The following is a 13,965-nucleotide window of genomic DNA, read 5'->3' as shown; positions in this document are numbered from 1 at the left end:
CTTGGATCATAAAGCACAAAGCGGTAGGCTCCTAGGATGGGATGGGGGGAGCGGGAGGTGGGAGGGGTGCAATAGGCTAAGGAAGAAAACGGGGTCAGGGCCCTTCTTTCCTAGTAAGGACCAACGGAATCAACACTCCAGCTATGGTAAACCTGTGGACGGTCAAACCCCCATAGTCCTGGAAGGCAAGCATAATGTCCAGGACGGGAGAGCAAACAAACACACATGTCACACACCGAGAAGGAAAGCAACAGTCATCCTCCTCCAGGAGGGAAACCTTTTTTATACCTTGATTTATACCACATTTTGAGCCCCGGAATTCGAAAGACGACTGTATGAGTCAACTAGTGTATATAAAAGAGAGAAAGAGAATAAAAGCAACAAAAAAATAACAAAATGAACACAAAATTTTTTTAAAAAGTTTAAAAATAAATGGAAAAAAAAAAAAAAGCCACTCATAAAACCCAAAAACACCAAGCAGGGAAAAAAAAAAAACAGTAAATGATAAAGGAAGAAGGAAAAGGAAGAAAAAAGGGCAGCGGAGAGAGAAAAGGAGCTGCAGAAATGAATCCAAAGTTGCAGGAAGCCTATGCCTTTCTAAATGAGCTCGCTTTGGGTCTTGAGCAACGGCCCTGAAGGGAGAAAAGCATATGTGGCACTCTGCTGGCATCTTTTGGTGCTAGGACCCTGAACGCTAGAAGAGTGTCCAGTGAGAACGCATAGAAATTGGGGAGGACCTCGCTGGAGCGCAAAGTTGAGGCAAGGGTTTATTGTTGTCCGGGGAGGGGTTGTCCTCAGGCAGGGGTCTGGGGTCGGGAGACCCCTAAAGGGGAGAGGTTCGGTGGGCAGACATATGTTTCCACACGTGTGTTAGGATGTGAATGGTGAGTCCACGGAAGTCCTGTGCAGCCGGCATTTGTGTGCTGAACTCGGAAGCCCCGCAGTGAATCTCTAGCGGGCAAGGCTGGAAGGCCCAATGCCCCCGAATCACTTGCATCCCGAGCCCTTTGGTCCAGGGGGTCAGGTCGGAAGTGCGTGTGGGGCCTCGTCAAGGGGAATTCCCCGAGAAAAGTGTGGGTGGTTGGATGGCGGGAGTGGGAGTGGGCACGCCCTCGGCCGCCTCAGCCAATGAGGAGCCTGCACGTGCGGGGGTGGGGCTGTGGGGAAGCCCCCAAAGGCCCGAGGGGGCGGGGCCCAGGCCCTTTTCTGGAGCCGGACCGTCTGAGGGAAGGAGGCGTCGGCGTGCAGCTGCAGGTAGGAGATGGAAACCCTCGTGGGCCTTGTGTGCAGAGCCCCGGGGGCTGCTTCTGAGCACGGGGGAGGTGTGTGTCCGTCTCCCTTCGACGTCTTCCCCGGAGGGCAAGGTTGTGGGCCCAGCGCCGCTGGTGCGGATGCCCTTCGGGGACCGTCTGTGCCTGAGGGGCCGTCGCCGGCGCTTGGGCGTCCCCAGCGGGGTGACTTGGCTCCTGGGTCAGCAGGGCTGACGCCTGGCCAGAAAGGCGCCCTGAGTTGGAAGGGGCCGTGGGGGGTGGGGGCTGGGCTTCAGAACCTGGGGAACACCTGCTACGTGAATGCGGCGCTGCAGTGTCTGAGCCACACGCCGCCCCTGGCCAGCTGGATGGTGTCCCAGCAGCACGCCACCCTCTGTCCGGCCCGCAGCGCCTGCACGCTCTGTGCCATGCGAGCTCACGTGACCCGAGCCCTCCTTCACGCGGGAGAGGTGATCCGGCCCCGCAAGGACCTGCTGGCGGGCTTCCACAGACACCAGCAGGAAGATGCCCACGAGTTTCTGGTGTTCACTCTGAATGCCATGCAGCAAGGGTGCTTGAGTGCATCCCAGCCGTCGGGCCATGCCTCCGAGGACACCACCGTCATCCGTCAGATCTTCGGCGGGACCTGGAGGTCTCAGATCCAGTGTCTCCGCTGCCTCGGTGTCTCGGACACGTTCGACCCTTATCTGGACATCAGCCTGGATATCACGGCGGCTCAGAGTGTGGAGCAAGCTCTGAGAGAGCTGGTGAAGCCCGAGAAGCTGGACGCGGACAATGCCTATGACTGTGGCGTCTGTCTCCGGAAGGTGCCTGCCACCAAGAGGTTGACTTTGCACAGCACCTCCCAGGTCCTGGTGCTGGTGCTGAAGCGGTTCACACCGGTGAGCGGGGCCAAAAGGGCTCAGGAGGTGCGCTATCCCCAGTGCTTGCACCTGCAGCCCTACACGTCTGAGCGGAAGGCAGGGCCACTGGGCTACGTGCTCTATGCCGTGCTGGTGCACTCCGGGTGGAGCTGTGAGCGAGGACACTACTTCTGTTACGTCCGAGCGGGCAACGGCCAATGGTATAAGATGGACGATGCCAAGGTGACCGCCTGTGACGAGACCGCTGCCCTGAGCCAGAGCGCCTACGTCCTGTTCTACGCCCGGGAGGGTGCGTGGGAAGGGGGCGCTGGGGGAGGGGCAGCGGCCCCCGTCGGGGCTGACCCCACAGACCCCGGGCAGCCTGCAGGAGACGCCAGCGGCAGAGCTCCTGGGTCGGAGGAGTCCCCGGGGGACACAGAGGTCGAAGGGATGAGCTTAGAGCAGTGGAGACGCCTGCAAGAACACAGCCGACCGAAGCCGGCCTTGGAGCTGCGGAAGGTCCAGTCTGCCCTGCCTGCCGGCGCGGTCGTGATTCACCAGTCCAAACCCGGAGGAGGGAGAAACCGCACGCCGCCCCAACAGGAGCACGAGCGGCTCGACCGTCCCAGCACGGACACCCCGCCTCCGGGGCCGAAGAACGTCGGCAACGGCCCTTGTGCCAGCGGGAGGGCCAGAGCCACCAAGGGGAAGAACAAGAAGCCGCGGCCGTCTCTGGGGCTGTGGCGGTAGGTCGGCTCTGACGCACATGCGTGCAGACGCCCAGGCACACGCTGTGTGCGGCACGCCCTGTGTGACGCACCAAGAGTTCCGACGAGGAGCGAGTTCCTCTCGGCCGTGTGCGTGATGCAGCCTCCTGGGAAGAAGCGGGGCCTGGAGTGTGCCCGGGGTCTCGGTGTTCACTTGGGACGGGCTCGTGCCTGAGCGGCTGAGCTCTCGAGGGCTGGCTCTGCTGGGAAGTCGCTGGAGAGGATGGGGTGATGGGGTGCATGAGCGGGCCTGGGCACGGTCCGAGGGCCTCCCACTTCTGCGAGGGTGGGAGAGTCCTCTCGGGATGGGACTTTGGGTGTGGGTTTGCCTTTCGTTCCCCGTCTCCGTTCCCTGGCCGCACCGCTGGCCTCGGGTGAGTGACGCGGCCTGGAGACGCCTCACAGAGCGCTCACAGCCCGCCGAGCAAGGAGAAGATCTCGGGAGCCCTTCGGGGGGCAGGGAAGAGCGGGTGCAGGTCCATGAACCGTCTCCTTCCGGCCGGTCAGGCTCTCGAAAATGGCCCAGACGTCGAGAGGCGTCCGGGGAGAAGACGGGCAAGCAGCCTTTATGGGTGTCTGTCCTTGGGAGGCCTCGTGCTACTTGGCGGAGGGTCCGGCAGGAATGAGGCGGGGATGCGCGCGTCCCCGGCACGACGCTCGTCCGCAAAGGTCCCTGGGGCTCCATGTCCGGTGCAAGGAGTACGCTGGAGAAGCTCCAAGTGCCAAACAGGAGAAGCGATCCACAAGGCCATGAGCACCGCCACCAGCACCACCAGCACCACCAGCACCAACACGAAGGCCAAGGGGAGAAAGGCAACCCAACCAGTCCCAAAGAAACTTCTCCACCAGCATCGCACCGGTGCCTGAGTGGAGATATGTCGCGCCACGTTCATTTCTGAAAGCAAAGGTCCTCCCCGCACTGAGGAAAGACCCGAGCCTACCCTAGATTGTGATAGCAAGACAACTGGACTTCCGACTCTGCCCGTCCTGTCTGGCAGTCTCATCCAGCTGGGCCCCGGGCAAACGCCTCTGGACGCGAGGAGATGCGGCCGGCCTCCAAAGTGCCTGGGGCGGTGGGGAAGCTGTCCTCCCCTAGCTGCTTTCTCGACTGCCTCATGGGCCCGTGACCCGCTGGAGGGGCACCTGAGGCCCCTTATCGACCACCTCTTGCGTTTTTCTTTCTTTGGCTTGGCTGATGGCTTCAAACCCCAAACCCTCCATCAAACTTTGGCAGACCGGGAATTTGCGATGGAACATCTCCGACCTCGAGGGCCAACTCTGGCTCCTGACTGCGCTAGTCGGCGTGGCAAGGCACAGAGAACGTTCCGATGGCTTGTTTCCCCCGCATGGCTACCTACGCCGCACCATGCCCTCCGCACGTAGAGAGGACAAAGAATGATGAGCAGTATCCTCCCCCGAGAACACGAACAAGCGTGCCCTGCACGAGGAAGCGGAGCCACCCACAGTCCGCCCTCATCATCACCACGCATCTTTCCTCCGCCCCATCGTCTCAAATGGACTTACTGCTTGCCCCATCCACACCCTCTGAAGAAGGAGGAGGAGGAGGAGGAGGAGGAGGAGGAGGAGGAGGAGGAGAATGTCGATTGGGGTGGCGGGACAGAGGGAATGGGAAGGTGGCCTTATGCTGGGCGAAATCCGTGCAAAAGAGAGAAAAATCCTGGCTGATCTCGCTTCTCTGTGCCATGGGAAGGAGGTAAGAGGACAGCAAGGGTGTGAGCACTTGGATCATAAAGCACAAAGCGGTAGGCTCCTAGGATGGGATGGGGGGAGCGGGAGGTGGGAGGGGTGCAATAGGCTAAGGAAGAAAACGGGGTCAGGGCCCTTCTTTCCTAGTAAGGACCAACGGAATCAACACTCCAGCTATGGTAAACCTGTGGACGGTCAAACCCCCATAGTCCTGGAAGGCAAGCATAATGTCCAGGACGGGAGAGCAAACAAACACACATGTCACACACCGAGAAGGAAAGCAACAGTCATCCTCCTCCAGGAGGGAAACCTTTTTTATACCTTGATTTATACCACATTTTGAGCCCCGGAATTCGAAAGACGACTGTATGAGTCAACTAGTGTATATAAAAGAGAGAAAGAGAATAAAAGCAACAAAAAAATAACAAAATGAACACAAAATTTTTTTAAAAAGTTTAAAAATAAATGGAAAAAAAAAAAAAAAACCACTCATAAAACCCAAAAACACCAAGCAGGGAAAAAAAAAAAAACAGTAAATGATAAAGGAAGAAGGAAAAGGAAGAAAAAAGGGCAGCGGAGAGAGAAAAGGAGCTGCAGAAATGAATCCAAAGTTGCAGGAAGCCTATGCCTTTCTAAATGAGCTCGCTTTGGGTCTTGAGCAACGGCCCTGAAGGGAGAAAAGCATATGTGGCACTCTGCTGGCATCTTTTGGTGCTAGGACCCTGAACGCTAGAAGAGTGTCCAGTGAGAACGCATAGAAATTGGGGAGGACCTCGCTGGAGCGCAAAGTTGAGGCAAGGGTTTATTGTTGTCCGGGGAGGGGTTGTCCTCAGGCAGGGGTCTGGGGTCGGGAGACCCCTAAAGGGGAGAGGTTCGGTGGGCAGACATATGTTTCCACACGTGTGTTAGGATGTGAATGGTGAGTCCACGGAAGTCCTGTGCAGCCGGCATTTGTGTGCTGAACTCGGAAGCCCCGCAGTGAATCTCTAGCGGGCAAGGCTGGAAGGCCCAATGCCCCCGAATCACTTGCATCCCGAGCCCTTTGGTCCAGGGGGTCAGGTCGGAAGTGCGTGTGGGGCCTCGTCAAGGGGAATTCCCCGAGAAAAGTGTGGGTGGTTGGATGGCGGGAGTGGGAGTGGGCACGCCCTCGGCCGCCTCAGCCAATGAGGAGCCTGCACGTGCGGGGGTGGGGCTGTGGGGAAGCCCCCAAAGGCCCGAGGGGGCGGGGCCCAGGCCCTTTTCTGGAGCCGGACCGTCTGAGGGAAGGAGGCGTCGGCGTGCAGCTGCAGGTAGGAGATGGAAACCCTCGTGGGCCTTGTGTGCAGAGCCCCGGGGGCTGCTTCTGAGCACGGGGGAGGTGTGTGTCCGTCTCCCTTCGACGTCTTCCCCGGAGGGCAAGGTTGTGGGCCCAGCGCCGCTGGTGCGGATGCCCTTCGGGGACCGTCTGTGCCTGAGGGGCCGTCGCCGGCGCTTGGGCGTCCCCAGCGGGGTGACTTGGCTCCTGGGTCAGCAGGGCTGACGCCTGGCCAGAAAGGCGCCCTGAGTTGGAAGGGGCCGTGGGGGGTGGGGGCTGGGCTTCAGAACCTGGGGAACACCTGCTACGTGAATGCGGCGCTGCAGTGTCTGAGCCACACGCCGCCCCTGGCCAGCTGGATGGTGTCCCAGCAGCACGCCACCCTCTGTCCGGCCCGCAGCGCCTGCACGCTCTGTGCCATGCGAGCTCACGTGACCCGAGCCCTCCTTCACGCGGGAGAGGTGATCCGGCCCCGCAAGGACCTGCTGGCGGGCTTCCACAGACACCAGCAGGAAGATGCCCACGAGTTTCTGGTGTTCACTCTGAATGCCATGCAGCAAGGGTGCTTGAGTGCATCCCAGCCGTCGGGCCATGCCTCCGAGGACACCACCGTCATCCGTCAGATCTTCGGCGGGACCTGGAGGTCTCAGATCCAGTGTCTCCGCTGCCTCGGTGTCTCGGACACGTTCGACCCTTATCTGGACATCAGCCTGGATATCACGGCGGCTCAGAGTGTGGAGCAAGCTCTGAGAGAGCTGGTGAAGCCCGAGAAGCTGGACGCGGACAATGCCTATGACTGTGGCGTCTGTCTCCGGAAGGTGCCTGCCACCAAGAGGTTGACTTTGCACAGCACCTCCCAGGTCCTGGTGCTGGTGCTGAAGCGGTTCACACCGGTGAGCGGGGCCAAAAGGGCTCAGGAGGTGCGCTATCCCCAGTGCTTGCACCTGCAGCCCTACACGTCTGAGCGGAAGGCAGGGCCACTGGGCTACGTGCTCTATGCCGTGCTGGTGCACTCCGGGTGGAGCTGTGAGCGAGGACACTACTTCTGTTACGTCCGAGCGGGCAACGGCCAATGGTATAAGATGGACGATGCCAAGGTGACCGCCTGTGACGAGACCGCTGCCCTGAGCCAGAGCGCCTACGTCCTGTTCTACGCCCGGGAGGGTGCGTGGGAAGGGGGCGCTGGGGGAGGGGCAGCGGCCCCCGTCGGGGCTGACCCCACAGACCCCGGGCAGCCTGCAGGAGACGCCAGCGGCAGAGCTCCTGGGTCGGAGGAGTCCCCGGGGGACACAGAGGTCGAAGGGATGAGCTTAGAGCAGTGGAGACGCCTGCAAGAACACAGCCGACCGAAGCCGGCCTTGGAGCTGCGGAAGGTCCAGTCTGCCCTGCCTGCCGGCGCGGTCGTGATTCACCAGTCCAAACCCGGAGGAGGGAGAAACCGCACGCCGCCCCAACAGGAGCACGAGCGGCTCGACCGTCCCAGCACGGACACCCCGCCTCCGGGGCCGAAGAACGTCGGCAACGGCCCTTGTGCCAGCGGGAGGGCCAGAGCCACCAAGGGGAAGAACAAGAAGCCGCGGCCGTCTCTGGGGCTGTGGCGGTAGGTCGGCTCTGACGCACATGCGTGCAGACGCCCAGGCACACGCTGTGTGCGGCACGCCCTGTGTGACGCACCAAGAGTTCCGACGAGGAGCGAGTTCCTCTCGGCCGTGTGCGTGATGCAGCCTCCTGGGAAGAAGCGGGGCCTGGAGTGTGCCCGGGGTCTCGGTGTTCACTTGGGACGGGCTCGTGCCTGAGCGGCTGAGCTCTCGAGGGCTGGCTCTGCTGGGAAGTCGCTGGAGAGGATGGGGTGATGGGGTGCATGAGCGGGCCTGGGCACGGTCCGAGGGCCTCCCACTTCTGCGAGGGTGGGAGAGTCCTCTCGGGATGGGACTTTGGGTGTGGGTTTGCCTTTCGTTCCCCGTCTCCGTTCCCTGGCCGCACCGCTGGCCTCGGGTGAGTGACGCGGCCTGGAGACGCCTCACAGAGCGCTCACAGCCCGCCGAGCAAGGAGAAGATCTCGGGAGCCCTTCGGGGGGCAGGGAAGAGCGGGTGCAGGTCCATGAACCGTCTCCTTCCGGCCGGTCAGGCTCTCGAAAATGGCCCAGACGTCGAGAGGCGTCCGGGGAGAAGACGGGCAAGCAGCCTTTATGGGTGTCTGTCCTTGGGAGGCCTCGTGCTACTTGGCGGAGGGTCCGGCAGGAATGAGGCGGGGATGCGCGCGTCCCCGGCACGACGCTCGTCCGCAAAGGTCCCTGGGGCTCCATGTCCGGTGCAAGGAGTACGCTGGAGAAGCTCCAAGTGCCAAACAGGAGAAGCGATCCACAAGGCCATGAGCACCGCCACCAGCACCACCAGCACCACCAGCACCAACACGAAGGCCAAGGGGAGAAAGGCAACCCAACCAGTCCCAAAGAAACTTCTCCACCAGCATCGCACCGGTGCCTGAGTGGAGATATGTCGCGCCACGTTCATTTCTGAAAGCAAAGGTCCTCCCCGCACTGAGGAAAGACCCGAGCCTACCCTAGATTGTGATAGCAAGACAACTGGACTTCCGACTCTGCCCGTCCTGTCTGGCAGTCTCATCCAGCTGGGCCCCGGGCAAACGCCTCTGGACGCGAGGAGATGCGGCCGGCCTCCAAAGTGCCTGGGGCGGTGGGGAAGCTGTCCTCCCCTAGCTGCTTTCTCGACTGCCTCATGGGCCCGTGACCCGCTGGAGGGGCACCTGAGGCCCCTTATCGACCACCTCTTGCGTTTTTCTTTCTTTGGCTTGGCTGATGGCTTCAAACCCCAAACCCTCCATCAAACTTTGGCAGACCGGGAATTTGCGATGGAACATCTCCGACCTCGAGGGCCAACTCTGGCTCCTGACTGCGCTAGTCGGCGTGGCAAGGCACAGAGAACGTTCCGATGGCTTGTTTCCCCCGCATGGCTACCTACGCCGCACCATGCCCTCCGCACGTAGAGAGGACAAAGAATGATGAGCAGTATCCTCCCCCGAGAACACGAACAAGCGTGCCCTGCACGAGGAAGCGGAGCCACCCACAGTCCGCCCTCATCATCACCACGCATCTTTCCTCCGCCCCATCGTCTCAAATGGACTTACTGCTTGCCCCATCCACACCCTCTGAAGAAGGAGGAGGAGGAGGAGGAGGAGGAGGAGGAGGAGGAGGAGGAGAATGTCGATTGGGGTGGCGGGACAGAGGGAATGGGAAGGTGGCCTTATGCTGGGCGAAATCCGTGCAAAAGAGAGAAAAATCCTGGCTGATCTCGCTTCTCTGTGCCATGGGAAGGAGGTAAGAGGACAGCAAGGGTGTGAGCACTTGGATCATAAAGCACAAAGCGGTAGGCTCCTAGGATGGGATGGGGGGAGCGGGAGGTGGGAGGGGTGCAATAGGCTAAGGAAGAAAACGGGGTCAGGGCCCTTCTTTCCTAGTAAGGACCAACGGAATCAACACTCCAGCTATGGTAAACCTGTGGACGGTCAAACCCCCATAGTCCTGGAAGGCAAGCATAATGTCCAGGACGGGAGAGCAAACAAACACACATGTCACACACCGAGAAGGAAAGCAACAGTCATCCTCCTCCAGGAGGGAAACCTTTTTTATACCTTGATTTATACCACATTTTGAGCCCCGGAATTCGAAAGACGACTGTATGAGTCAACTAGTGTATATAAAAGAGAGAAAGAGAATAAAAGCAACAAAAAAATAACAAAATGAACACAAAATTTTTTTAAAAAGTTTAAAAATAAATGGAAAAAAAAAAAAAAAACCACTCATAAAACCCAAAAACACCAAGCAGGGAAAAAAAAAAAACAGTAAATGATAAAGGAAGAAGGAAAAGGAAGAAAAAAGGGCAGCGGAGAGAGAAAAGGAGCTGCAGAAATGAATCCAAAGTTGCAGGAAGCCTATGCCTTTCTAAATGAGCTCGCTTTGGGTCTTGAGCAACGGCCCTGAAGGGAGAAAAGCATATGTGGCACTCTGCTGGCATCTTTTGGTGCTAGGACCCTGAACGCTAGAAGAGTGTCCAGTGAGAACGCATAGAAATTGGGGAGGACCTCGCTGGAGCGCAAAGTTGAGGCAAGGGTTTATTGTTGTCCGGGGAGGGGTTGTCCTCAGGCAGGGGTCTGGGGTCGGGAGACCCCTAAAGGGGAGAGGTTCGGTGGGCAGACATATGTTTCCACACGTGTGTTAGGATGTGAATGGTGAGTCCACGGAAGTCCTGTGCAGCCGGCATTTGTGTGCTGAACTCGGAAGCCCCGCAGTGAATCTCTAGCGGGCAAGGCTGGAAGGCCCAATGCCCCCGAATCACTTGCATCCCGAGCCCTTTGGTCCAGGGGGTCAGGTCGGAAGTGCGTGTGGGGCCTCGTCAAGGGGAATTCCCCGAGAAAAGTGTGGGTGGTTGGATGGCGGGAGTGGGAGTGGGCACGCCCTCGGCCGCCTCAGCCAATGAGGAGCCTGCACGTGCGGGGGTGGGGCTGTGGGGAAGCCCCCAAAGGCCCGAGGGGGCGGGGCCCAGGCCCTTTTCTGGAGCCGGACCGTCTGAGGGAAGGAGGCGTCGGCGTGCAGCTGCAGGTAGGAGATGGAAACCCTCGTGGGCCTTGTGTGCAGAGCCCCGGGGGCTGCTTCTGAGCACGGGGGAGGTGTGTGTCCGTCTCCCTTCGACGTCTTCCCCGGAGGGCAAGGTTGTGGGCCCAGCGCCGCTGGTGCGGATGCCCTTCGGGGACCCTCTGTGCCTGAGGGGCCGTCGCCGGCGCTTGGGAGTCCCCAGCGGGGTGACTTGGCTCCTGGGTCAGCAGGGCTGACGCCTGGCCAGAAAGGCGCCCTGAGTTGGAAGGGGCCGTGGGGGGTGGGGGCTGGGCTTCAGAACCTGGGGAACACCTGCTACGTGAATGCGGCGCTGCAGTGTCTGAGCCACACGCCGCCCCTGGCCAGCTGGATGGTGTCCCAGCAGCACGCCACCCTCTGTCCGGCCCGCAGCGCCTGCACGCTCTGTGCCATGCGAGCTCACGTGACCCGAGCCCTCCTTCACGCGGGAGAGGTGATCCGGCCCCGCAAGGACCTGCTGGCGGGCTTCCACAGACACCAGCAGGAAGATGCCCACGAGTTTCTGGTGTTCACTCTGAATGCCATGCAGCAAGGGTGCTTGAGTGCATCCCAGCCGTCGGGCCATGCCTCCGAGGACACCACCGTCATCCGTCAGATCTTCGGCGGGACCTGGAGGTCTCAGATCCAGTGTCTCCGCTGCCTCGGTGTCTCGGACACGTTCGACCCTTATCTGGACATCAGCCTGGATATCACGGCGGCTCAGAGTGTGGAGCAAGCTCTGAGAGAGCTGGTGAAGCCCGAGAAGCTGGACGCGGACAATGCCTATGACTGTGGCGTCTGTCTCCGGAAGGTGCCTGCCACCAAGAGGTTGACTTTGCACAGCACCTCCCAGGTCCTGGTGCTGGTGCTGAAGCGGTTCACACCGGTGAGCGGGGCCAAAAGGGCTCAGGAGGTGCGCTATCCCCAGTGCTTGGACCTGCAGCCCTACACGTCTGAGCGGAAGGCAGGGCCACTGGGCTACGTGCTCTATGCCGTGCTGGTGCACTCCGGGTGGAGCTGTGAGCGAGGACACTACTTCTGTTACGTCCGAGCGGGCAACGGCCAATGGTATAAGATGGACGATGCCAAGGTGACCGCCTGTGACGAGACCGCTGCCCTGAGCCAGAGCGCCTACGTCCTGTTCTACGCCCGGGAGGGTGCGTGGGAAGGGGGCGCTGGGGGAGGGGCAGCGGCCCCCGTCGGGGCTGACCCCACAGACCCCGGGCAGCCTGCAGGAGACGCCAGCGGCAGAGCTCCTGGGTCGGAGGAGTCCCCGGGGGACACAGAGGTCGAAGGGATGAGCTTAGAGCAGTGGAGACGCCTGCAAGAACACAGCCGACCGAAGCCGGCCTTGGAGCTGCGGAAGGTCCAGTCTGCCCTGCCTGCCGGCGCGGTCGTGATTCACCAGTCCAAACACGGAGGAGGGAGAAACCGCACGCCGCCCCAACAGGAGCACGAGCGGCTCGACCGTCCCAGCACGGACACCCCGCCTCCGGGGCCGAGGAACGTCGGCAACGGCCCTTGTGCCAGCGGGAGGGCCAGAGCCACCAAGGGGAAGAACAAGAAGCCGCGGCCGTCTCTGGGGCTGTGGCGGTAGGTCGGCTCTGACGCACATGCGTGCAGACGCCCAGGCACACGCTGTGTGCGGCACGCCCTGTGTGACGCACCAAGAGTTCCGACGAGGAGCGAGTTCCTCTCGGCCGTGTGCGTGATGCAGCCTCCTGGGAAGAAGCGGGGCCTGGAGTGTGCCCGGGGTCTCGGTGTTCACTTGGGACGGGCTCGTGCCTGAGCGGCTGAGCTCTCGAGGGCTGGCTCTGCTGGGAAGTCGCTGGAGAGGATGGGGTGATGGGGTGCATGAGCGGGCCTGGGCACGGTCCGAGGGCCTCCCACTTCTGCGAGGGTGGGAGAGTCCTCTCGGGATGGGACTTTGGGTGTGGGTTTGCCTTTCGTTCCCCGTCTCCGTTCCCTGGCCGCACCGCTGGCCTCGGGTGAGTGACGCGGCCTGGAGACGCCTCACAGAGCGCTCACAGCCCGCCGAGCAAGGAGAAGATCTCGGGAGCCCTTCGGGGGGCAGGGAAGAGCGGGTGCAGGTCCATGAACCGTCTCCTTCCGGCCGGTCAGGCTCTCGAAAATGGCCCAGACGTCGAGAGGCGTCCGGGGAGAAGACGGGCAAGCAGCCTTTATGGGTGTCTGTCCTTGGGAGGCCTCGTGCTACTTGGCGGAGGGTCCGGCAGGAATGAGGCGGGGATGCGCGCGTCCCCGGCACGACGCTCGTCCGCAAAGGTCCCTGGGGCTCCATGTCCGGTGCAAGGAGTACGCTGGAGAAGCTCCAAGTGCCAAACAGGAGAAGCGATCCACAAGGCCATGAGCACCGCCACCAGCACCACCAGCACCACCAGCACCAACACGAAGGCCAAGGGGAGAAAGGCAACCCAACCAGTCCCAAAGAAACTTCTCCACCAGCATCGCACCGGTGCCTGAGTGGAGATATGTCGCGCCACGTTCATTTCTGAAAGCAAAGGTCCTCCCCGCACTGAGGAAAGACCCGAGCCTACCCTAGATTGTGATAGCAAGACAACTGGACTTCCGACTCTGCCCGTCCTGTCTGGCAGTCTCATCCAGCTGGGCCCCGGGCAAACGCCTCTGGACGCGAGGAGATGCGGCCGGCCTCCAAAGTGCCTGGGGCGGTGGGGAAGCTGTCCTCCCCTAGCTGCTTTCTCGACTGCCTCATGGGCCCGTGACCCGCTGGAGGGGCACCTGAGGCCCCTTATCGACCACCTCTTGCGTTTTTCTTTCTTTGGCTTGGCTGATGGCTTCAAACCCCAAACCCTCCATCAAACTTTGGCAGACCGGGAATTTGCGATGGAACATCTCCGACCTCGAGGGCCAACTCTGGCTCCTGACTGCGCTAGTCGGCGTGGCAAGGCACAGAGAACGTTCCGATGGCTTGTTTCCCCCGCATGGCTACCTACGCCGCACCATGCCCTCCGCACGTAGAGAGGACAAAGAATGATGAGCAGTATCCTCCCCCGAGAACACGAACAAGCGTGCCCTGCACGAGGAAGCGGAGCCACCCACAGTCCGCCCTCATCATCACCACGCATCTTTCCTCCGCCCCATCGTCTCAAATGGACTTACTGCTTGCCCCATCCACACCCTCTGAAGAAGGAGGAGGAGGAGGAGGAGGAGGAGGAGGAGGAGAATGTCGATTGGGGTGGCGGGACAGAGGGAATGGGAAGGTGGCCTTATGCTGGGCGAAATCCGTGCAAAAGAGAGAAAAATCCTGGCTGATCTCGCTTCTCTGTGCCATGGGAAGGAGGTAAGAGGACAGCAAGGGTGTGAGCACTTGGATCATAAAGCACAAAGCGGTAGGCTCCTAGGATGGGATGGGGGGAGCGGGAGGTGGGAGGGGTGCAATAGGCTAAGGAAGAAAACGGGGTCAGGGCCCTTCTTTCC

General features: G+C 60.8%; 1 protein-coding gene across 1 annotated transcript in view; it reads left to right on the top strand.

Annotated features, from left to right (window-relative positions):
• Positions 1 to 13,965, top strand: part of LOC147374749 (uncharacterized) — a 60,008-nt gene that overhangs the window by 35,662 nt on the left and 10,381 nt on the right. Inside the window, exon 4 of the mRNA XM_086394579.1 lies at positions 10,722 to 11,670. Coding sequence (XP_086250705.1) covers positions 10,722 to 11,670 — 949 coding nt within the window. The remainder of the gene's footprint in view (positions 1 to 10,721; positions 11,671 to 13,965) is intronic.

This window comes from Bos grunniens, chromosome 3 (assembly GCF_055505025.1).
Source record: "Bos grunniens cultivar Pamir isolate PY7600 chromosome 3, Bosgru_T2T1.0, whole genome shotgun sequence".
NCBI lineage: Eukaryota > Metazoa > Chordata > Mammalia > Artiodactyla > Bovidae > Bos > Bos grunniens.
The sequence above is the reverse complement of the archived record's forward strand: the minus strand, read 5'-3'. Positions and strand labels throughout refer to the sequence as shown.